General features: G+C 36.4%; 1 protein-coding gene across 4 annotated transcripts in view; it reads right to left on the bottom strand.

Moving 5' to 3' along the window:
• TBC1D22A (TBC1 domain family member 22A) overlaps positions 1–26,972 on the bottom strand; it is a 186,632-nt gene that overhangs the window by 64,201 nt on the left and 95,459 nt on the right. For 3 of the 4 annotated variants that reach the window (XM_064445566.1, XM_064445556.1, XM_064445550.1), the window contains exon 11: positions 13,455–13,582. In XM_064445566.1, coding sequence (XP_064301636.1) covers positions 13,455–13,582 — 128 coding nt within the window. Of the gene's footprint in view, positions 1–8,746; positions 8,819–13,454; positions 13,583–26,972 lie in introns of those variants that run through there. The other variant, XM_064445574.1, reaches the window with a different exon arrangement.

Here is a 26,972-nt window from a genome sequence, read left to right as displayed (position 1 = left end):
TGTGCAGGCTGATTAAAAGCTTTGTCATTACAATAGTCTGCTTCGAAGCAAATCGAGTTAATCTACTACGCACTTCAATCTACTAATCTTCAGTGTAGTAGAATATTCTGCCTTACATCAATGAATTTTGTCATGACTATGATATGCTCATGAGGATCCCCTGCTTTGTAAAGGGGTATCAACTGAAGATTTCTGAATTTCAAGTCTATTTTATGGTAATTTATTTTGTTTCTTACCCGAATTGAGTTCTGCTATTCAGAAATTTATTATGCACAATAATATAAACCATAAATTCAGTATTATTTCCAATTTTGTTGTTCATTTACACAAGTAACAAAATGCTTGCATTTTTATTCAACTGTTCATCTTACAACTCCCATAAACACTTCTGATTTGATCTTAAATTTTTACTGTTCAAAGTTGGAAACATCATGCATTCTCACATTAAGGGTAATCTGTATCAACTACACGTTAGCTACGGATCCTTTAATAAATTTGAAACAAGGAACGAGAAAACTGTACAACATGTTAGTGTTGTTTTACATTTTTTCAGGTTTTAACAACAATAAGACATCAGGAACAAAAGGAAAAAAATCAAATGGTGGTCACGGTTTAGTTGTTAGTGTTCACTTCTATTAACACTAATAACCAGTGTAACTAACAACATGAGCTTGAGAAAAGAATTATATTCCAGTCTTAAAATATTAAGCTAAACAACTTGAACTTGTAGCGTGGTCTCTTAGGACACGTAAATGAAGCTCAGTGAAGAAGGGCTCTCTGTGGGAAGAAGAAACAGGGGTTGTAGGGTTGCCCTGCAAAGCTCCTGTTGCGCTCCGGCTCCTTCCCCTGGGAATTGTGAATTACACATCGACTCCATTTCCCTGGTCACAACCTACCCAGCAGAGTCCTGCATCCATGACACAAATACGGGCACAAACAGAATACAATAGTTTTGTTTCCACTACTCTCATGTTTAAAGAGCGTAAGTGCTATGAGAAGAAAACCCTGAATCAGTAAGCTCAAAGAAGTTTCAGATAAGAACGCTTGTCATAGAGTGCTTGCCTTTTTTTTTTTTTTTTAAATAGTACTTAAAGGGAGAAAAGGTGAAACACACAAGTATAACTTACACTGAAGCAATTTTAACTGAACACCCTGCAAAGACAATGGCAATTATTTTGCTGTAATGCATAAAATGATGCTTACAATGGGTTTGAAAACAACAATCTATTTTTGAAGTGATAAAGGAAGCTTACTCTCCCCTACTCCAAGTAAAATCCATGTGGTTGTAAAAACCACACAGCTGACAGCACTCAATAGCTTGGATCTGTGCTTCTTCATGCATCAAAGGTACTTTTCATCAACAGCAAACCAGTTTGTCATGAACAAATGCCCTGAAGACAAACTTATGGTTATCTATTACTACAGCCGTCATTTGGCTTATAGAATTTTCACTGTGTACAGCTAAAATTAAGTAGTCTCTTTGACTTTCTCATACTAGTTTTAGATTGTTGTATTGGCAGTTATAAAATGAAATTTAATAACTGAAGAAACCCAGTGTGTTACACAGACACTGAAACAATATTGTTGAGATAAACCAGGAATAACTGAAGTAAAACAGGTTACAACACTTAACAATACTGTATGGAGAGAATGACCTACTTTTTGGAAGCACTGATACTACTTACTTTAAGCATCTGGTTTATGTGAACCGACATGACTCAGACTATGAAAATAACAGAATTAAATTCCGATAGTGTCATATCCAGTAGTGATACCTTGGGAGGTGATCATTCAGAGGAGTTAAGATAGGTCTAAGTAAACTGAGAGAAAACTTATTCAATCAACAGACAGTGCAGAGTACCATTTTCAGAGAACAGCCATATACTCAAGAGCAGCTGAAACAACAGTCAAAGGAGATTAAAATCTGGCATAGTTAACTAACCTAGCCTACTTTACTGAATATCTGGGATAACAATAAAGCACATTAGTAAAGCTAAAGTGCACAAGGCTTTTTGAACAATATTTAAAGTATTTCTTTCTTAAGCCAAGTATCTTTCTCCCTTTATCCATGCCATTTTTGTTAATAGAATACCCAGAGCATAAAACCAGTTAATCTAGAAACTATTGGCCTATTCAGATAAGTAGCACTAACAAAGGAGTTTCCTCATTTAGGAACCATTAACTCTTCTGTTAGAGGAATGGGAAAATAAATTTTTAAGTAGAACCAAGTGATGACTTTAAGGAACACCTACAATAATTTATTTGCTATGTAATGGGAAGTCATTTAATGCCACATTGAACTCTATAAAATGTCTTGTATTTGAATGGTGCTTGACAATACTTCACCTCTACACAGTCATCCTTGCTCTGACATTTAGTTGTTGTGCCTATATAGTGTGAGGCAGATGGGGCTAAACAGTTTTGCTTACATCTCCCCATGAAGAGGAGATATGGCCTTGCAGAATCTCCCCCCATGTATGCAGGCTTCCTGTAGAGAGGGGGGAAAAAAAAAATCCATGTACAAAGACAGCTTTACAAAAAACTTCATAACGTGGGGTTCCACAGCTGCTTCAGGACAATGTAAGCATAGGCTGCTGCTGAAAAGGTAGTCTCACCTACCTCACCGGCGTGCACGTACTTACGCAGTTTCATTTATGCCAACATACAGGGTTATGTAGTCACGTAAGGAGCCACATCATTAAACTCATCTAGGTGAAAACTTACCTAACAGCGAAAAGTTATATCCACTCAAAGCAACAGTGAAATCACAGAGAAGATGGACAGTTTGGCATGCCAGGAAACCTCTGACAGCTCACTTACCAGAAGGACATTCACCTTTACCGTTCTTGATGATTTAGCTCATTGTGGGGGCAGGAAAGCATAAGATCAGCTTAAGGAAAACTGTAATTATGCACAATGGCATATGTGGAAGCAAAGGCAGAAACGTGTTAGTGGTTGCTTCATTTAGATGTCTCAAGTAGCAAATGTGGACAGACATCTTCCAACCACTTGCAAGAAAACTCATTTTTGAGAAGCATGGGATAAATTCTCAGCTCCTGACTTCCCAGTCTGCACAGGCATAACAGATGTGAAGCAGCTACTCTTAATACATACTTCTTTAATTTATGTCTAATATAAATCACAGAATCATTTAAGTTGGAAAAGACCTCCTGAAATCATCCCAGGTCATCCAATCTAATCACCCTGCTAAAGCAGGATCACCCAGACCAGGTGGTCTAGGACCATGTCCAGGTGCCTTCTGAATATCTCCAAGGATGGACACCCTGTAAAGTAGGCAACCTATGGCAGTGTTTGATGACCTTCACAGGACAAAAGTGTTTTACTGTGATCAGATAGAATTCCACGTGTTTCAAGTTGTGCCCATTACCTCCTGTCCTGTCTCTGGGCACTGCTGAGAACTTTTACAAATATAAACATAATCTAGAGACTAAGGGAATACATGGGGACTAGACATACTGATTTTAAAACTACCTTTGAAATTACAGAGAAGTGTTATAAAAGTCCACTCTATACAGACTCTAAGAATCTAAAAGGTGCACGAAATTACACAGCATATGGATGTGAGAAGGCGATTTGCCTTCTTCTCTTCTTGTATAGCAACATGATCCTCTTTCAGACTTTGTTTTTAAGAACAATATTAATTTTGAAAAAGCCTTCCTCTAGAAGCACTGACTACTTCAACGTAGCTAAGAAGCAAACCAAACTATTTTCTAGACGTTATCTAACATTCTATTACCATCCTATAAAGTCATGCATCAAGATCCTGATCAATAAAGCACTTTGGAGTACATGCTTAATTAACTTAATTCATGAGTTGTTCAATTCAAGTCAATGAGATTACACACGTTCTTTAAGTTAAGCATAAGAGAAAGTACTTTATCTCATCTTCTCTGCATTCACAATCAACTTCCATTTAGCCACAGAAAAACTACCATCTATTTCAACACTGCTGGAAGCTGCCTTAAGAACTTGAACCTAGAAGAACCTACAGGCCTCCCTAAGCATCACTGAGTTTTGACTTTGTATGTTTTTTGCATGTCTAAATATCTTCCTCATAAAATAGTATGGCTACACAACTTTTTACTTCTTTTATTTTCCACTCTGAATCCTCCTTGATGTCAATGAAAGATACCAAAGAAAAATGGACAAAAATTGGCAATACCAAACATATGTGCAATCCACACTTATTTAAAAACACTTGATCTACTGGCCCAGAATTTCACATGATAAAAAAGTCCTTTTGAAAATTATGAAAGGAATTTAACTCACTTTTTGCAGAAACTCAGAGAACTTCCATTTTGAGATTAAGATTTCTAAATATAAGTGTCTACAAGCTTGCTGTGTACTTAAGCTACACCGGTAATGAAGATGTACTCGGTATGTTCAATGGAGCCTAAAAAGGGATTCAGCTGACCAGCCACTCTAAGCCATAACTCACTCTCTCTAGGGTCCTCTGAGTTTATTCACCAGGTCTCCATCAACTATAACGGAAGCTTTGGATACCTGACACCAATACACACACAAAAACTTACAGTAAGACACCTATATTTTTACAGTTATATCTCAAACTGAACCGTACCTCCGCTGTTCACAGTAAGCCCCACAGATAGGAAGGCCAGAGACCAGGAACCTCAGAGTTCCAGATCCGACAGACCTCTAAACCCAGAAATTCCCATGTACTGGCAAGTAGTATGCAAACCCATTCAAAGGCATGCATTTGTGCTAGACGATAACTTCAGTTTTTATGGGGAGTCATATTTAAGAATCTCATACGGGCAGCTAATGTTAGTTTTATAATTGCGAGTTCAAGTAAACACCAGTATATAGGCATTTACTTCCCAAGAAGTAACCTGATACACATCTCATGGTCCCCAGCCTGCCTTGCTGTCCCACAGAATTCGAGTGCCAAGACTGATTCTTCCTGCAAGGCCAATATAGAAAGTGAAAATAAAGACAGGGCTAAGCAGATGAGATTTATTAAGTGATATGGCTAAGATCCCCATTAGGTAAAGGGCTGGCACAGGTATAAAGCTGATTTTATTTGATGGAGGAAAGAAGTTAACTTTTGGTTTTTAAATCCTTGTCAAGGCGAAACATAGAAGATTGGATGGGGGAAAGTAAGGATATGTAACTGCAAAAGACAGTCTGGGATGTGAGTGTGCATACTGCTCTATGCAAGACTGTGGTCCAGCTCAAAATCAGAACCTACTTAGTCTGCTTTCTTTGGGAATTTGGGAACCCTGCCTCTCAATAAGCAACTGCAAAATAAATAGGAACAACTAACAAACTGAACCTGGATGATCAATAAAGGAGTACCAATCGTATATACACATCATTATAATTCTACAAATAGCATTTGGCTTTCTCTTTTTCTAGGAGAAAACCTGAGAGCTTATATAAATGTGAATGAGTTTATTTTAAGGTCACATTGAAAAGCTGAATTATTGTTTAAGAAACTTGGTTTTTCTCCATTGTACACATAATCCTCACACATGTTAAAGACTGCACATAAAGTTATATATACAGTTCAGGATAAAGCAGTCTGGATCTTTTTTTGACTAACATTCTTACCTTGAGTTTTATATTATTTCAGATTGCAGTTAGCACAAGATAAACAATAAGAGGTCACTGACTTCAGTGATATATATACTGAAATATAATTGCCTGCCACAATAAAGTCCTAATGAGCACAACTCTTGTCAATGGGATGTTGCCTTGGCAACAGAGTTTATCCCAGAAGATAACTATCCATGTGGTAGAAGGTGATGACAGTCAGTTGCCTGACAAAGATTCGAAAGTATAAAAACTTTTCAATTGCTCAAGTTGAAGGGAAGCTTTATGTATCAGGAGTCACTGACATAAGGAAAAACGCTGACTTGCTGAACACAAAAGGATCTAGAAACTTCCAAAGAAATGCAGAGTTAGAACAGAGATGTTTTGTTTAAACAGGAGCATGTTTAGATTGCCAGTCTTGTAAGTAAACATCCTTCTCTCACATGTTCACATCTTCCTATGGTGTCCAAGAACTAAATCTGTTTTAAATCATACTTTTAGATTTAAATAAAACAATGTGAAAAGGTCGTCTTGTACTATAGTGAAAGTGGGTGAGATAAATGCTGGGTTCTGTAGACAGCAGGACAGTGAATTCCAGCTCTCACGTAGGAAGCTAAAAAAAATATCCCCAAGAGAAAACAAGAGGTGGCAGAATCAAAGGCAGAGGCATGACTTGAGTACAGGCTCCAGAGGCTGCTGATGCTTTTGAGTCCAGGAGCTGAATTCTCTGATGGTATATGGCAGGCAGACAAGAGAGTCGCTACCAAGTCACACAGTATTTTTACCTTTATTTCCTAAGAAAATTAAACCTTCACATTCACATTTTATGTCTGGGCAGGAAAGGTTATATCCCATTGCGTCTGTCTCCCCTACTCCAGCAGCATTTAACCCACTGGCCAGTTTCAATCAAATTGACAAATGCCTAGAAATCTTAAAGACATGATCCTATCCATGTGTTAGTAATTGGATATTAAATATTCAGTTGCCCAGACACTTTTAACAAGGTCACTAAGCAAGACTTTAAAATTAAGTTCTTGTTGAACAAGAGAGAAAGCGTTCATGAATTAAAAGGACAAAAATAACAGAATAGAATCTGTGTTACTCACTAAATTACTAAGTGGTCTTGAAAAGGAATGGTTTGGTAGAGATACAAAATTATTCAGGATAACTTTTACTGGTAAAAAATAAAGCTGGCTGCGAAAAGTTGCAGAGAGCTGTCATGTCACTGAATAATAAAACGACAAGGGAAATTCAGTCTGGATATACAAACAGAGGGAAAATCACTGCAAAGCATACATACCTGATGTTGTCCTTGACATTAACCACTAAGACGGACAAGCTGGACTAACTATGAAGAGTTACCTGAAATCACTCATATGCAATAGGAGAAAAGCCAGGAGAAATTATAAATACAGAAATAAAGAAGAAGAAAGCAACTTCATCTCACTTTATGAATCTATGGTGGTCTCACCTCTTGAAGAAGTTTCCATTTAGTATATGATATAAATTTTATTTCTGTAAAAATATAAAGACTACAGAGAAGAAAGAAGCACAAAAAGTGCATGAAATGGCTTCTGTAAGTACAGATATTTTCAGCTTGGAAAAGGAGTGATTGAATACAGAGGTAGAAAACAGTTTTGAAACAGGTGATGGGGAAAAAGTTAATAAAGAATGATTTGACACAATTTCTCATAATCAAAGAAATAAGTGGAAGTAAATTCAAAAGAATCTTTTGTTAAATCAAAGAAGGAAAATTCATTTCCATACTGCATAAAGTATTTACAAAAAATCACTGCCACAGGATGTTTTAGACGCTGTATTTTAAATCAATTAGATACATACTTAATACTTATGGGCATTTAAAAAAAAGTATAACAGTGATATACTAAAGTTTCTGAGTAGAAGATAGGAGGATATATCAAGCTGTACCTTCCCGACTCTTTTGCTCTCACTCTAAATGATTGTTGCTGTCCACTTAACCTAATCTGGTTCAAGGATCTTTATGGACCAAACCATGCTTTCTATAAAAAAAGAAAAAAGACCAGACCACTGGGACAGTGAGAGGTCTTATGCTCCTGCTGAAGTAAAGGATGAGGACAATTCTCTACTTAATATCATGGACTCAATATGGAAGAGAGTTGTTAGAACTGCCATAAAAAGAAAAATATTCCTGGCCATGAAAAATTAAACCTGCTTTCAGTAGATGTATTTTGAGTCTCTTGCCTCAGGTGGCTTAAGGCTCTGACTGAGACCAGAGCAGTAATAATATCTTTCTTGTATAGATTCTCCAGTGTCTGTTGAGAAATGCACTCCTGTTTCAACTTTAATTGATTTTTTTAAAATGAATACTAATCACAAGACAACTCTAGTGGAAAAAAACTTAAATCATTCTCATGTCCAGGGAATCAAAATCTCTGATTGAGTCTATGTAAAAAATGGTAACACAGGGCAGGGGAAACCACAACAAAAAAAAAGCCATAACTGCATTTTTTTAACATTTCTTAGATTTCAATGACTGATGGCCAGACAAATAACACTATTACATGTAACCTTTTTTGCCCCTCTTTTTCTCTCTTATTTTTTGGGGTGGGGGGGTGGGGGAAGGGGGCAGTTTCTGTAACCAAACTTTGAATATGTCCCTAGAGTTAGACCTCTACTTTTCCATTTGGATACAGAGAAAACCCGTGCTTTTGCAGTTTTCCACAAGCTTCAATAGATTTTTGGGTCCTCAGCACTTCTGGAAAATCATACCAATGTTTTTTAATAAACTATAACATTAGATGTTCACTTTTAAACAAAATCCCCTTGATCAAAAGCTAGTAATGAGCTACATAAATGATACCGACAAATAAACGGGAAACAAAGATGTCTGTGACCATTGGTCAATAGAGCATATGAGGTCCAACATGGGATACATGACCATAAAAATGAACACTAAGTCAAAGAGAGGGAAAATAAACTTCATCCCTCCTTGAAGAAGGATATAAACAGCTGGATAAGTACATGTGATAATACTTGGTGCAATGAAGACACATTTTCCAGGAAAACAATGTTTATTTTGAGCAAAGGAAGCATCAGTCTCCTGCATGAGAAAAGATAGATTACATTTCAAGGAGGAAAAAATATATTTTCTGGACCCACCCGCAGGACTTCAGGTAGAGAGGCATAAGCCAGTAGGTTCCACCAGCAACGGGTGTTCTCTATTGAAGTTTGTCTAACGGACCCAACCTGAGAAATGTGCTACCTACCAAGAAAGAACATCATCTTAGGAAAAGACAGTAAATAAGCTGGAAAAGGACAATCATTCTGATTTAACACTAGGGTTCAAATCACAGCTCTGCTCTTTCATCCTCTCTCCCTTGCACTGGCTGTGGTACGCATCAGCCCCCTCACTCAGCTGATCTGAAGAAAACTAACAGATACTGCCAAGGAGCAGGGGGTAATGGGGACTAGGAGAAAAACCTATTTCAGCAGTGAGACAGTATTTCAAGTCACCAGTATCGGCAAATACTATCAGTGTTATTATTTGCTTTTTCCTACACCTTTTGTAAATCTTTGTAACTGTTTTGCATTTTGCATGGTAGAATTGTATGCTTTAATTTGCATATATTTTCCATTATAAGCCTTAAGATATCTTGGTAACACTGAAGTTCTCCTCACACAAGAATAGGGTAAAGCTGTAGAGTAGGACACCAGGGCACTGTGAACAGTACCTATCTCACATGCCTGTTTTGCAGTGTATCCAGTGAGTCTGAGTGTGTGACTCCTTTCAACTAAATCAGCCTGCTGGTAAGCTGACAATACAGCAGTCAGCTAAGTGGAACTAAACAAAAAGGCTTCCTGGCAGGAGAAAATATTAGGCTGTACACTTGAACTCTAAACATTCACATGGCACTTGCCACCATGTATTTAAAATTGAAAACTAACATACATAGCTACTACAACTTTGTTCATTTTTCACTTTTTTTTTCCCTGAGCAAGTTTTTAGCTGTGGAACTTGTGGCAGTGTCTCTTCTACAAATTACGTACTACTACAGAGTTACACAGAGAAATCACTGCACAAAAGACAACACAGGTAATTTATGTAAGGAAATCAGATCAGAAGGAAAACACTGTAGTGAAAAATACATGTACTCCATTCTACATGAAAAGTAAATAAAATTAAGTACTTATATGCCAAGGAAAATTCTTATCCTGTTTAAAACAGCAGTCAGTATAACACTGTGTTATCTTGTACCAGGAAGATTTCATGGCATTGTAAAAGACTTCCTTCCAGCTCCAAACTGCCCAGAAATCAAATGTAACTTCGAACTCATTATTTAAGCAGTTTAAAAATACTCATAGTTAAAACTAAACACTGTTCTGCTCTAAGTATTGGTATACAACCACTGAGTTCAAGTACTGTATTGCCATTTCTAGCCACAGATGAAGAGTTTAGAATGGATGCCATCACTGTAACAGCATTGCTTCCTCCCCCTGCCAGAGAAGCATGCAGCTACACAAACACAGTGGGTCTTAGAAGTGCCTTACGGACAACATGCATTTTAAAAACTAAAATAAACCAAAATAAAAACCTGGTGCAAACTTCAATAAAATGCCTTAAATTGAAGCAAGAACACTGTCTGAGGTTTTGATGGTAAACATTTTTAAAAATTTATCTAAAGTAGAACAACGGAGACACTGAGCATGGACACATTCCCACCATTTCTAATATAGTATGCTGAATCTTTTAAGTCAGAGTTAGAAGCCAACAAGTCAGTTTCAAATTCACACAGCAATCTTCAAATTGCCCCTCTGGCAAGGAACAAATATAAAACTAACTTGTATTTCGTAAGTCCATAGAAACGTGTTAAACACACATATATCCTGAATAATTCAGCCATCATGCTATTTCATTTTACCAATCCTTTGTGCCAAAAAAGATGACAAAATGTAAGATAAAAAGATAAAATTGAGATCTTATGTTACACTATTCTGGTTTATGGAATCTTTCACACTTAAACTCTATGAACATTCATATTAATCAGATGTACAGATTTAAAATTTGAGTGTCTTGGGTGTAACTTAACAAGCAATTTCCATTCTGAAAGATTTTACAAGGTATTTACAGCATCTATCTTAAAAAAAAAAACAAACACCAAAAAAAAACCCCAAAACCCAATACCAAAGCCCGAATCAAGTGAAGAAGTGGGATGACTCACTCTCATTAAAATGCAATTCAGGTTAAACAATAAACCAAACTAAATATTTATGGCTAAGAAGCTCTCACAACATAACCTTTGTAAGCAAGATGTATAACATCTTTAATTTTTCTACGTTACCAAGTTCTGCTACAGAAGACAGTGATATATTTTAGTGGATTGCACAGATACAGTTACAGAATATCGGAGTATTTACCAAAGTCAGGATTTGGGAACCTTTCCAAATTTCTCTTCCCCTCCCCTTTAACTAGCTTAGGTACAGGTATTTTGGATTATATATTCCATGACTTACTTCACAGAGCCTAACAAATGACTGATGAATCCTAAATTAAAATAGAAAATACGACACCAGCTAGAGCACCTTTGGTACCATACATACCAAGACAGAGATGGACATCATTTAAATGTCCAATCCCATTCTCACCAAAATCAATGGGAGAACTGGAACAAATTTTGAGAGACAGAATGCAGTCTTAAACTCCAGACAGCAATAGTTACCTATCCTACTAGGAAACACACAACACAACTATTGAAGTGTGCTGTCATTTCCCTGAAACCCCCCCGTTGCAGTTCATGAGAAAATGGGGCCTGCTCTGAGAATGACCAATCTGGAATTTAAGCTGGAAACAGCACAATATTTATCTTTCCACTGCAAAGAGAGGAAGATGTGCAGCTCTGTGAGACAAGGCATTATTTCACCTTTGATGGGGAGAGGGGAAGACAAAATGGTTTTTTCTGTGAAAACATCATCATCAGGATTCTCTCTTTCAAGAGAGGCACTGTTCTCTGATCCTTTGGAGGGGAGGGAGGCTATCCCACCATCACCCTGGATTTCTGCAGAAAACGCGGAGCCAGAGCACATTCCCAATGCAGACATGAAGGAATACAACAATTCGGCCTGTCTTCCCATTCTGTCCACATCAAGGAACTTGACTGTCCCACCTATCCTGACCCTCCTCTGGCACCGCTCCTATGCCATTCCCGAATCATGCTGTGCACTGGGACTCGAGCTGCCTGTAAACAGTGCCTTGCAAAATACCCCATCGCTTCCCAAGAGCTGTAGGTAGGCAGAGCCTCAGCAAAAGCCCTTACACCAGCAGTGTACGGATGCCTGTAGTCCACACTGTGGCTAGTATTACATTGCAACGTGATTTGTTCACCCTCTGAACTTAAACTGCTATTAGAGGCATTTCTGTTTATAGCAGTTCAAGGGTATCAGGGGGAAAAGTCAGTACATGCACATCCTGAGTAACCACTAAAATAACAGAAGGCATAGGTGTGGCAATCTAAGAAGAATCTCCGTTTTCTTACTTTCCTTCTTTATGACATATAAGGTAGCAAAAGTAAGCCTGACAACAGCATCATTGGCCTTTGAGTACAGTGAGAAAAGCAGTTAAGCATCTATCCAGGCCCTTACAATTTTTAGTAAGATTGGTCCTTCCATCTGTATCTGGAAAGCTAAATTTCTTTCAAAAATAAGACCCTGTATTATACTTCTGCCTTTACTAATTTTACATCTGTCTTCCAAATCCAACATCACAGGTCCATCCACAGCTAGACCCTCTGAAAAACTTCTTTACCAACGTAACTCTAAATGACATTTTGGCCTATAGCAGGCTTTACAGTTAAAAATATGAACCAGAAGATAAACCTAACTGAACAAACTCCAGCTCTAACATGGCATGCTCTTTCAGCATGGCAACAGTTAGTTTGAGAAATAACTACACACATGAGCTCAAAGTGAAGTTTTGGCAAAAACTGCTATTCCTTGGACACATATGGGTGGTTATCTGGATTAAGGAAGAGCTTTTACATCATTTTAGCACACTGATGAGACTAATCAAGTATCAGTTGCAGTGCTTCAGGAGTTAGAAATGCTAGTATTGAAGTCTCTGAAACTAACTAAACACTGCTACATAATGAGCAGTTGCAAATACCCAGATATTTAAAGATGTTACATCTCTTTACAAGATATTATAAATTATGAGTTATTCCCACATTTACTAAACTAATTCAGTTGAAAATTCTTATAGAATTCAAAATCCCCCCCCCAACTTCAACAACAAAGAGACAGTAAGTAAGAGCATGTTGTTTAAATACAGTTTAAAATTGCATCCAGAAGCTACTAGAATGTCAAGTAACAGAACTAAGAATGAGCAAACAGTTTTTCTCTGACATCAATTCCTTTACTTGACTGTCAGGCAAGAAATTATTAAGGAAAATTATTACCTCAACCAGAGGTCAGTAACATAAGTTTTGTCTGGGCAAACAATAAAACACAATACACGACAGAAGGATAAACGATGAGAACTGGAGACTGGAAGCTAGCATTGGATTGAGTAGTTCGGCAGGCAGGAAGCAAGAAGCCTGGCATTCAGAATCGATGGAGGGCATTGATTAAGCACAATTGAATGCTTTGCTTCTCTGAAGAGACAGAAGGGAGTATTGACACTAACCCATGCTTTGAGTGACTGTTCATTTTACCACTATAAATTAGCATGATATTAAGTACTTGGTTTTGAAGGGCATGATCACTGAAGGCTTTTTCTCTTACTATGATGATTCTCAGATGACACTAAAACGAAAGTTTCATGAAAGGTTCACAAAAAACCACACACAAATATACTGGCATGTCCAAAACACGCTATCAGAGTTATGGAGCTTTGAAAAAGTACTTACTTGGTATGTGTCCCATAATCTGATGGTGCACCGTAAAGGGACTTCTCTCATCAGCAAGTTATTCATCCAACGGAAAGCAAATTGCAAGTATTTCACCTCATGCTGATCCAAGTGCCTATGAACTTGTTCTGAAGAGAGAATAAACAGACATTTTACTGAAACTTTTCTGAAGTCCTTAAGTATCAAACACACTGTATGAAAAAATAAAATATTCCTCCCATCCCAAGCAAATAAAACGTGGTGGTGCATGCAAACTCTTACAACTGAATGAAAATCTTCAAAATATATATTAGTTAAACATTACATTGGATTTATTTTTCTGCCTCTGGATGGCTTAAACAACTGCTCTCAGTTGTGCTATCTTAAGAAAAGATTAGGGCCAGAGCTTTACAATCTACCACAAAAAATATACGAAGTTATAAAGTAAAATGGTTAGCTACGTATATCCTCACTAATTTCTTAGGCTACAAATTATTTGGGGCAAGAACAAAGGAAACAAGATTTGCAAATAACATAAGGGCTTCCAAAAATAAAGTGTTGGTAATAAAAAGAACACAATATTAAATTAACAAGGCAAAGAAATATAAGGAAAGTACATGTAAACGTTGCATTTACTTGAGACAAAAAAAAAAGTGAGATTAATGTGTAGGAAATACAGTAAGCAAATTTAAGTAATTTGCAACTTAAATAATTTCTTAGTATGACAAATAAATACAAATAAAAACCAGTATAAATCAACAGTTTCTAAAGCAGTACTCGTACACACTGTGTTTATTGTAGCACTTTTACTATTTGAAAGCTGTGATAATCACTTGCACGGGTTATTGCTAGAGCTAAAAGAACTAATCTACTCCATGGCTTTTATAAACTTAGCAGAATTTCCTCCAGAAAGGATCACAGACATTCTGTTAACAGGTTTTAGCCAGCAGGCTCAAGCATGACATTGGCATGGTGTAAATGACAAATACTGCAGAAATGCTAAGGTCTTATTTTGCATAAATTTATGACAAGGAGTCTTTGTTAAAGCCGAAATAAGGTATTCCTACTGTCTTTCTTTTTACAGATACATTATTGGGAGATTTTGTTAACCAGATCATCCTTCATCCAGATTCACAGAGGTGTATTATCAGCTAAAACAATGAGTACATGCTGATCTTACAAATTTCACATTAATCACAATAGTATGGTAGCACTGTTACAGGAAACATTACCTAAAGATTAAGGTAGCAGAAGTTAAATTATACTGAATTATAATGTAGACTGAAGGTATTCAAATAATTTTTTTCTCATATTTTATGGCATATTTTGTGGCTACATGAAAGTGTCAGTCAATATGATACAGTTGTTTCAATATTGAAGCAATTAGAAATTTCTTAGATTTTAAAGACAATCAACAAAGGTTCACCTATCACGACATCCCGTCTCCAGTGGTGTCTGAAAACAAATACCCATTGAAATGTATAAAGCACTGGTATTTCTCCATGGCACTTCTCTGCCTCTATCTATCTGTGGCTAAAGCACTTTTCAGCAGACCTGGTCTCTATGTTCCTGAAGTCATATCCTTCTGTAATATAAATATAGACAACTATATAAAACTGTATGCATATCTTAAAACTATCTGTTACCTCTCCTGGGAACGTTCTAGTGTTGTAGATATATATAAAGATGCGCGAACCTTTAAATTATTCATTTCTATGTATAACACTAACCAGGTAATTAGATACTTTTGCTATACAATAGACCAAGCTGCTACTATCGGATGTGAAAAGGTAGAGAATGAGGGTGGAAAGGCAATGATCTTGTGCTTTTTTAAGTGATCGCATCAAGTCCTGGATAATCCCTTTCCTTTCTTATTTTGTGTACAGGAAAGGTACTACAACATTACCATTGTCTATTGTGCCTACATATTGTCAATATTTCTAAAACTGCAAGAGACCTTTGTGATGGATTTTCCACTATCCGTAACAGCCTCAGTTTTCCAGTCTTAAGACCCTGTGACTAATCTTCCTTCCTCTACAAACTAAATATCCTCCCATCACCTTCACACCCTTCTTTCTCAGGCTTTCTACAAAACTCATCAGCTGCCCCAGCTGGGAGAGAGACAACAGTCAATATCAAGTCTAGTTCTGAGCTCTGCATAAAGTGAGCAACCTATGCAAGTGCACCGAGTATCTAGCTGGCACTCCAAACACAACAGCTACCTGTTGGGCTTACTCTGCAGCCCTCCTTCAGCAGCACTGCTAACTTGGGTCACTTTTTTTTGCCCTGGTTTTTGTTTTTAAAATAATCAGCAAATGAGCTTTATAAAAGTCATGGAATTCTGCACAGTGGAGGCTTTTCTCCCTCTGTAAAATGCTGATGAAGCAACCCCTCAGCTTGAAAAGTTAGTGGAAGGAGAAGACATAAGGTAACCACATCTGTTCTGCAACCTTAGAGAAACAGACTTAAAAATTAAACAAAGTAGTTTATATTTAGAAGTCCACATTTTGAAGAGAGCATAAGCTTCTGAAGCCTCTGTATTTTCATGTTCCCCACAGACGCCTTGCATATCTCCAAATTCTAAACAGATGGAATGGAATGGAATGGTTCAGTTCATCTGGCAGGGACCTATGATAATCATCTAGTCCAACTGCCTGACCAGGTTCAGGGCTGACCACAAGTTAAAACATGGTATTAAGGGCATTGTCCAAAAGCCTCTTAAAACACTGACAGGCTTGGGGCATTGACCACCTACCCAGAAAACCTGTTCTAGTGTTTGACCACTCCCTCAGTAAAGAAATGCTTCCTAATGTCCAGTCTGAACCTCCCCTGGTACAGCTTTGAACCATTCCCACAGATTCTAGAACTTCATATCAGGCAGAAGAGATCAGGATGTCCCTCTCCAATTCTCCTCCTCAGGAAGCTGCAGAGCACAATGAGGTCGTCCCTCGGCCTCCTTCTCTCGAAACAAGGCACACCCAGAGTCCTCAGCCGCTCCTCACCAGCTTTGTTGCCCTCCTCTGGAAACATTCGAGGACCTTCGCATCCTTCTTAAATTGCGGAACCGCACACAGTATGCCAGGTGAGGCTGCACCAACGCTGAATACAGCGGGATAATCACCTTTTTATGCTGCCCTTGATGCACCCCAGGATGTGGGGTTTGCCCTTGGCTGCCAGGGCACACTGCTGACCCAAACCAAGCCTGCTGTCAGCCAGCACCCCCAGATCCCTTTCTGCAGGGCTGCTCTCCAGACACTCCTCTCCCAAGCCATACGTGGGCCTGGCATTACTCCATCCCAGGTGCAGAATCTGGCATTTCAACTTGTTAAATTTTCAAGTGTTAAATAATCACTGATGATTGCCCAATGCTCCAATTTATCCAGATACCTCTGCAAGGCCTCTCACCCCTCAAAAGAGTCAACAGCACCTCCCAGTTTGGTATCATCATCAAACTTGCAAATGGTGCCAGTTCCTCACCCCGTGCACCGCTACTAGGTTAGTTATTCAGGACACGTACAGAATTACTGTTGTGTGTCTGCCTTTCCTCAAGGCAAATTTAGCTGCAAGTTAAATATACTGAAGTCAGATACAATGTTAAATTTATTTTTTAAATGTCACATTTCGATACCAATATTGCAGAGTTCTGTAATTAGATAATCCACTAACTACATCAAGCAGGATGCAAAAAAAGAGTCAGTTTTATTTCTAACTGAAGTTACTAACTCACAAATGTTTTTGTTCTTCACACAGCAGAAACAAATTTCATTTGGTTGCTTGCAGCCATTGAAAGTAAGTAATGAAGAACAATAAATTGTGCCAGTTGTGATATTTCAACTACAGTTGTTAATAGGCATAATGAATTTCTTGACAGTTTCTTTCTAGTCTAAACAAGTTGAAAAATAGACTACTAAACTCTGTGCATTATATACAATTGATCCAAGACTGGAATAGAAGATGCATTGACTAAAAAAGCTAATTCTTCCTACTTTGAAAGTAATCGTGAGTAGAGGCTATTTTGCTGATAAAGGTAATTTGGACAGTCATAATCTAAATTTAAAATTTCCATTTCAATGAAAATAAGTACAAGTGTGCAATGAACAAGCAAGATATATAATTACTGTCAGCTTTCAGACTTAAAGTATTTTATAAAAATACTTCTATTGCAGTTTCTGATAGTAAAATTATTTTACAGTTTTTAAAAAAGGTGGTTCTTTTATGAAAATTCAAAAGAAAGAAGAATTACTTTTTAAAAGTTTCCCAATACTTTCAATAAATCTATAGATAAAATTTGGGTGAAGCAAATCTTCTGATTAAAGAATAAAACACATTATAGAGACGCATTCCAAAGTAGAACACCACCAAAAATACGTATTTTGTACACAATAAGCATTTATAACTATTTATAGTTTAACAAATGCACTTATTGGATATATTAGTTTGCATGATTGCATTTAGCCACTTTAAAACACATGCTTCTTATGGCAGAAGGACCTACATATATAAAATATTTATTGTTAATGTTTAATGTCAGTTTCTCATGCTGTTTTATTGATTTCAGAATTTATGTTGTATGTTACTACAGACTCATGAGCTAAAAGCCACAGGTAAAGACAGAAATACCCTGTACTAAAGGACGACTTAAATGCTCTCCTGACTGTGGGATACTGTCAGAATGAGTGCCTAGGAAAGTTTACATATAAGCAAAAAGAAACCACAAAATAATAGTATAATTATGCATGAATTGACAAATTACAGTGGCACAGCATGGTGCCACCACGCCCATCTGTACAATTTATTACTTTAGAATATTAGCCTTTCCGTGTTAACCTTTATTTAAACATTCCTATCAACCCTAGCAAACTTTTCTGACATTTGACTTTAGACCTAGTTTTGACACTTTTGAAAACTACTTAAAGTTCTTTTTTTTTAAATCATATTTCATACCCTGGGCACTTCATTTTTAATTCCATTTTATCAATACTTTATATGTATTTTAATGTAAATATAAAAAGCACTAATTGCTAAAAATTATCTGAAATGCAGTTAAGCTAAGAATCTCTGATAAATAGGCCTTTTAGTTCAATGAAAGGAAGAAAAGTTTGTATTTCTCATGAAGAGCCACACAATTCTTGAAGAGTGTACACTAGCTACAAGAGTAACTCCTCTGGTACCAATTCAAAATGAACAGTAAAATAATGAGCCAACATTTGCCACAGAGGCTTACTGGCACTGCCATTTACACACGGAGTGATGTTTGTGTATTGCTCCTTCGCATGTTTTCACGTGTTATGGAAATATGCTAGTGCTCCTGTTTTCCGATGCCACTCTACCAGGACTATCTTACTTCTGGACCATACCAATAAAAGCAAGCATTATACACTAACACAGTAGAAGACAAGCTGAAGAAAGCAAACAGCATGAAGCACTGACACATTTCAGAAAACAATTTCCATGTCTACTACAGATGAGAATCTTCACCATCTAATTCTCTTAATTTTCTAATTAGTCACCTTATTTTTAAAAGCAACTGGCATTGCAAAGACATAAACAAACATCATAATCTATAAACCAATAAGGCATCTAGTAAGAAAGCATGACACCTAGAAGAACGATTGTTTCAAAACTTAAAATGCTTTCATTTTGAAATACATAAGGTCTCTCGCAGAACTAACATAGTAGTTCTGTTTTTCCTTTAACTCTCTAATGACTGTTTTGGAAGGTTCCCTGTATGAAAATATGAACCTAACAATGACAAGAAATTGAGTAATTCTTAATTATGCATAGTAGTTCTGTCTGTGCGAGGTTCCCCCATAACTTTATTACCTGCCAAAGAAATGTCTGTGTTTGTTTTAAACAATGTCTTCAGTCACTATTTCATTCATGTTTTTTGTCCTCAATTAACTCTTGCTATTAAATATGACTTTAAAACTCCTGCTATTAAAAACAACTTTGAGACACCTTTTAAAAAATTGATAGACCAGCGTGATCCAAATTTCTCCTCCTGTCTTCTCTCCATCTGTAAGGAAAAAAAAATCCAGCAAGTTTTCAGCTGCAGGATTTGATAGGAATATGAAAGAATTTGGATTTTCTTAGGATGCAGTTTTGAAAAAAATTTAAAACAGTTCAATTTAAAATCCAGACACCTTTCATCTCATGTTACATCAAATGTAGTAAGAAATTATTTATGGCTTAACTCACTCAATTTGACAGTTGATGGTGATAATGAAGCTTCGTAACATAGGTTATAACAAAGCCATATTTAAATTTTTTAAATGTCCTGTGTCCAAGAGTCAAAATATTACAATGTTAGGCATTTCATTACCTCATCGTTTCTCCCATACACTACCAAGCATTTACCTTTTACCAGAGATATCACATGATCCGTTAAATTTTGCCACTAATTATTAAAAGGATGAGTTAAAAAAAAAAATCACATGGTTTAATTCTCAAATTCTCAAATTCATTCACAAGGGATGTGATTGCAAGCCTGGAATTTGTCTGATCATTTGATTAAAACCAGTCAACTGCACTGCCATAATTTGTGTGATATTTTGAGTAGGCAACAATGATGTTTCCCTCCTTGTGCAATATTGCAACTTCTTGACTACAGAAAAGTTTTCATGGCCCAGCCCAAGTATGAGATGTTATGTACAATCTAAGTAAACAGTGCTAAGTAATCTTGCTTTTCCAGTTTCTTCTTAATGTTGTGACTTGATACTTGACTGACAGCTTCCAAGTACTAGTTTCCATCTACAAAATTTTAGTACTGTTTTCTTAACTGTGCAAAGCAACGAACTAACTATATTTTATTTTACTTAGTGCAGTCCTATAGTAGGCATTTATTTCTAGTTAGCTGAACTTTCTAAAAGTGCGGGTAGCTATTAAAAAAAGACAGTATTGTAACACAAAAACTACATAGTCTAGAGGAACACTGTTTCCTAGAAACGGTGTAATCCACAAGGGTCATCCCTGCAAGCTTGCACACACAAGACCAGAATCTCCTGAAAAGCAGTGACTGCTTAAGGTTCACCTGTGACTTACCTCAAACATATGATAAAACTGGTTTTTGTAAGTGTTGCCTACAAGCGCCCCTTTGACTGCATCAGCTCCCATATGGATATGGTCATCCATGCTTGTCTTCCACCATTTTGCAGTACATTTTGTTCCACTCTAGACTCAGTTGATTAACATGGAGCAGTTCATGCAACTTTGCTCATTTATGTACAGGCTCCACAACCAACATATCCCCCACCAGCTCGTCTGTACTATCCATTCAGTCAATACAATAACAAAATGTTGAAATCCTTTCTACTATACCTAGCTTCTTTAAACATTGCTATTTCCTTAAATTCATAGCTCCCACATACTGAACTTGCTGTTTAAAAGAAGGAACTTTGTCATCAGTAAATGACTGTTCAAGTACTCTATCTACCTAAAGCAAATTTTGTATTTCATTCCTTCTCTTCCTGAATCATTTCTACATCATTTAAAGCTAGTATGTTTATGGGAGACAAAGGCAAGACTTTGGAGTAAAATCTCAACACCAGATGCTGCCAGATGCAGATTAAGGCTTACAACTTCCCAACCTGAATTAATGGAAGTCTGAACAAAACTAATTCTATCAAGCTTAGCAATGAGTTATGTGTATTAATTTTTATTAATATACATTAATAACAAAAGAAGTTCCTGACGATTGAAAAAGACAGGTGCACTTGAAGACAAGATCTCATTATGATACACAATTCTGCTTCAATTAATAGTAGGGATCTGAGTTAAAAATTTACATGCTGATTATATTTTTTTCCAGAATTAGTTTGCTTTTTATACCTGGCTAAAATCATCCATTGTAGGAATTGTAATAAAAGCATTTAAAAAAAAAATTGAAGTCCTATACAAAATGAAAAGACAACTGGCAGAAAACCAGAAATATTACCAAATTATATTCTTCTCATTGCCTACAATTTAGAGATAATGGTCTATTTGAATCTAGCTCACTAAATGTACAGCTAGTAGCTATGATACAAAATGTACAGTTGATAGTCCAATACTAAAAAGCCCAAGATGTTGATCCCAAATCAGAAGAAGAAAATACAGAAGGAAGCAGGAGGGAGGGAGGAAAGACCTGGTTGCCTCAGGGAATGAAATGCAAGTAATGATTCTGTGGTATCCAATGCAAAAATGGAGGAAATTATTAGGAAAAGCAATTAGTAGAGATCAAGGAAGATCTACTGTCCTAGTTAAAGGTTGAAAATAAATCCTGTGCTTCCAGGTAGAACTTGAACTTAACAGTTAAAATGCAGCAAACAATAGTGAAAAATATATTTGATGAGACACTTCTACTTCCAAGGTACAATTCATCGGACTTTCATAGCCTGATCTTCGTAATCAAACTGTGTGCACTCATAACAGGGTTTATGCCTAACACACTTCAAATTCCCCATCATGTTAAACTTCTTTCTTCTTTTTTTTTTTTTAATTTGCCATGGAAATAGTAAATTTTTGTTGTTTAAAGTGCTTAAAGAGTTCAGGAATTTACAAATGATTTTACAGTCAATTTCAACTCTTGCTAAGACCTCTGAACTCTGGAAGAGCATACAAATATAATCTCCACAATAAAACATAAAAATATGATTTCAAAGAGGTATTAAATAATTATAATACCCAGTGAGCAGCACTTAAGAGTGGCCTAAAGTATAATACAGTAATTACAACCATAAAATCAGATAAAAAATAACTACTAGTGAGCCAAATAATACGGTTTTGTTAAAATGAGAAACAGCTTTGTGGCACAAATTAATTAAAACAATTATGAAATGCTTACGAGATTTTTAATCACTTCAGCACCAAGCTGACATATAAAGATGGACGGACAGAGAAGGTCCTTATTTTATTCACTAATTTTCCAAAGCAGCAACAAAATCTAAATAAATCCTGTTTCCATTTCCAATTCAAAATGCTTCCACATGGTTAAAGGACACCAGTCTTTTCAATTATTACAATTAGACCTCTTTTTTTCAGATACTTCAACACAATCCTAGTGCAAAATTATAAGTGTCAGTAAAATGCTTTACAATATAATTAAACATTAATATAATTTTCCACATACAATTAGGTATTCTTTAACCATACTTCAAAAAAATCATTAGCATGATTAAATATATAATAAAGATTGATCAAATGTCACCTATTACCACAGTTTAATCATCAGTTCATTGTATGAACACCCAAGATTCAAAGTAAAAGCCAAACAAATTAACACACCATGATAGACATAGATTAACTAAACAGATCGCTAGTAAGTTGTTTAATAAGAAGACGTATTAGTCTTGGTTGATATTTTGCCTTTTTGAGATTCAGTTTTTCCTAAACAAAAGAGCAAAATAATTTTCCTCTGCAGTTTAAAAAGTTCTATCAGCACAGAAACTGAATGTCCTTTAGAAACTACGGAAATATCAAAACTACTCAAGACGTCCCTCTCGGTACTTTTTGGGCTTAATTCAACATACGAAACTAAGTTCTGAGCAGAACTGTGAAATGTTTGTGTTTGAAGCATTGGACATTTCTACAGGAACAGGCACCTTTATTTTGGGGGATGAGAAACTGCTGAATGCCAAACACCAACTCAATGTTCAGAGGGGTGAAGTCTGGACATTTAGAACCTTAGCAGCCCAGAAAGAACACATAGCTCTTAAATCAACTCAGACATTAGAAGGAATAATTCCACCAGCAATAATCTTATTCTAATGAATGATGTTTTATAAACCTCTCAAATTAAGTAAGAAACCATAACATGATACATAAATATTAAGAATTATATCAACCAATCTTTTAGATACATCTACAGCAAATATTTCAAAGCATGAGAGCTACATAGAATGGTGCAATTAACCTCTTTCACCATGGATAAACAAAAATACATTTAAAAATGAAACATTTTTAATTTACTACATTTATGAAGAACATGATATGCACATGTACATGCACAACACACCAATATATAAGATTCATATTTTAAATTTCTGTGTGCATAAATAGCAAAAATATATGCAAATTATAAATTCAAGTCCATGACATGAAAGTACTTTATTACAAGTCCTTACTTGTGGCATTATCTACAGAACTGCAAACAACCAACCAAGGCATTTGTAACCCAAGACAGATATAAGTAAATAAACTATGATTAGTGGAGCCAAGATTAATTTGTTCAGAACACTAAAACATAATGCATTATCTAACATGTATTTAATTTTAAGTGAATTAAACACATTTACAATATGGCAGCAATAAAAAAAAAATAGGACTTCTAAAATCCTTAATATAACAGGGTTTTAAAAGGTAAAAGAACATTTTTACTGCACCTAGGCATAAGTAAAAATATTTTGCCAAACAATACTATGCAGTATCATTGAAATAATCTTTCTTTAAAATAATCCAAATATAATAAGTTTAATTTTGCACTACAGACACCTTCCCTTCTCTTGAAAAAAATGTAATTTTTTTTACAATAATAAAATGGAAATAAACCAGAAATTGTCCCATTTATATTATCCTGTGCAAGAATACCTGCAGTTACCCCTTCAAAACCGATGACCAGAGATGCAGTCACAATGGATACAGCAGAAATACTGAAATATTATGTAACCTTTGAAAAATGTAGCTGAATTCTACGTTAACTTCCTTATGGGAAAGACAAAATGCAGCACTCTTTATGTTCTTAGGTATTTTTCCATTACTTCCATTTTCAAGAGAAGGGGAAAAAATATATATACAGCAACAGCAAAAGCTTTTTCCTTTTTTTTTTTTTTTAATAATTTTCTGCATTTGCATTTTTCCATTTCTTATTACTAAGATTCAAGGGCAAATTCTACAAAAGATTGGTGATTATTGGTGAAAGAATCCGGAACACTAATAGCACAGAACTTATTTAACTACAAGAAAACATAAGCACAGATCAGGATGTGCAGAACACAGATGCAAACCCAGGAGTTGTTCTACAGAAGATGTACAAAAAAATCTAACCAAGCTTACCCTCACAGAAGATGCAGAATATTTATACTAAGTTAAGTCATCAATGCTGCCTTTAGAGTTTATTGTAATGCTAATGAGAAACCAACACAAAAAATAAATTTAACATAATAGCCTATTTTATTTTTTTCTAGAACTGCCTTCTTGCTAATTTAGAGAGAATGCCATGCAATTTTAACATATTTTAACAATTTTTACGAAAACCCAAGATTACTTTTACCTACAAATTCCCATCCTTCTCTAAATGGCTACCTCAAACTCTAATGTAATTACCAGCTGTCTTACAGTAAGCTGAAGAATCAGACTCTGCCAAGCATGAAACCAGCCAAATGCTAAACACCTGTAAATTCTGGAAACACGAATCCTGAATTAATTTTGGCATTCCTACATCACACTTCTTTGCTTTCAAACATAAATGAAGAAAAAGTGGGAGACTGCATGCCACATGAGTGTAACCTTTTACCAACCGTGAGAGATGGTTCATGATTTAGAACATAAAAACTGTATTGACATTACAGGAAACAGAAAAGATAATTAGTTATAACAGATGCCTTATATTACTGAGCTATCTATAGATCCTCCTTCTCCATATTTGTGTATAATCCCTAGAACAATCTGAATTATGAAGACAAGGAGACAAGTGAGACTGAATAATGTTTTATCTTCCAATTTGATCTGGTCTATAACAACTTTCTATTAACAAACCTGAAAATTCCATTAAACATATGATTCATCAAAATTATTTTCTGGAGTTTAAGCAGACTGAGATTATGATTAAATTAAGAGTAGCTTGGCTGTTTGAAGTCCACTGCAATGTACTGCAGTGTCCACACAAGGGCAGTTACTTTGAGAGGAATTGTGATCCATAAGGCTGGGTTAATGAAGGTTGCTTCAATCACTAAGATAATGCATTAACACTCTCTAAAGGGTGAGCATCACTTTTCATAAACTGGTAACCCATTATGATTAGCAAACAAGCTGTACAAGCTTCATCCATTCACGCAGCTACTTACTACATTAAGATTCTCTTCACCATGCCATTACCCAGCAACAATGAAATAACATGACACAGTAGCAACAGAGGTATTATTTTCCTCTACAATAACTGTTGTGGTTCAGCCCCAGTCAGCAACTAAACACCATGCAGCCGCTCACTAACTCCCCCCACCCCTGTGGCATGGGGGAGAGAATCGAAGGGCCAAAGTAAGAAAACTCGTGGGTAGAGATATCCAGTTTAATAATTAAAATAATAATAACAAATTAATAATAATAATAAAATTAAAAGGAAAACAATGAGAGAGAAAGAGAGAGGTGAAACTTCTGGAGGAGGGGAAAAAACCTCAAACAACAAGTGATGCAACCGCTCAGCACCTGCCGACTGACACTGCCGGTTCCCGAGCCGTGATCGCTGCTTCCCCCAGCCAATTGCCCCCAGTTAATATACCGGGCATGACGTCATATGATGTGGAATATCCCTTTGGTCAGTTTGCATCAGCTGTCTTGTCTGTGTTCCCTCCCCTCCTGGCTTCTCGTGCACTCGGCAGATCATGGGAGGCTGGAAAAGTCCTTGACTAGCATAAGCACTACCCAGCAACAACTAAAACATCTGTGTGTTATCAATATTATTCTCATATCAAGTCCAAAACACAGCACTATGCCAGCTGCAGTGAAAAAAATTAACTCTATCCCAGCTAAAACCATGACATAACCTTAATTAGCACTTAGGATATTTACAGTAAATACAGATAGTGAGATTTTGTTTAAAAACAAAGTTACTGAATTCCGATCAACCATACAGTTCCCTTTAGCTACAGTATAAAGATAAAAAGACAAAACCAAAAAGAAACGGAGAATAGTAAAGCACAACAACACATAATTTAATCAAACTATGTCGTGACTCCATCAAAAAGCCAAGCAGGTCAGGATCCCTTACCTGAGGCATCCAAAAGTTTATGGAATGACAGCAGTATGCACTCACCCATTGCCTATCTAACCACTAAAACTTTATTTCAATCTTACATGTACTTTGGTGTATTTTTCTGGCAAAAGAAAGTAACTGAGTGCACAGCCTTCTAGACAAAAAGAGACAGCCCTAAGAATATTGAAAGATGCATATCTTTTACTATACAAAACTTGAACTGGACCACTGTACTATAAGGGCTGTGAGCAGCAGTACAAAGTCCAGTTGACAGCTAATTACTAATGGCATCCCTCAGGGGTCAATACTGGAGCCAATACTGTGCAACACCTTTATTAACAACTAGTGATGGCACAGAGCGGACTCCCTGTGTTTGTGGATGATACCAGATTGGGAGGAGTGGTTGACATGTTCAAAGTCAGGGCTACCTATTCGGAGGGACCTTGGCAGGCTGAAGAAATGGCTGATAGGAGCCTCCTGAAGTTCAAGAGAGACAAACACCGTGTATCTGGGATGGAAGAGTCCCATGCAACAGTACTGACTGGCTGCCAACTGGCTGGAAAGCAGCTCTGCCAAGAAGGGCTTGGTGTCCTGGT

Source organism: Phalacrocorax carbo, chromosome 1 (genome assembly GCF_963921805.1).
Source record: "Phalacrocorax carbo chromosome 1, bPhaCar2.1, whole genome shotgun sequence".
Lineage (NCBI taxonomy): Eukaryota > Metazoa > Chordata > Aves > Suliformes > Phalacrocoracidae > Phalacrocorax > Phalacrocorax carbo.
This window is presented reverse-complemented; position numbering and strand designations above follow the sequence as displayed.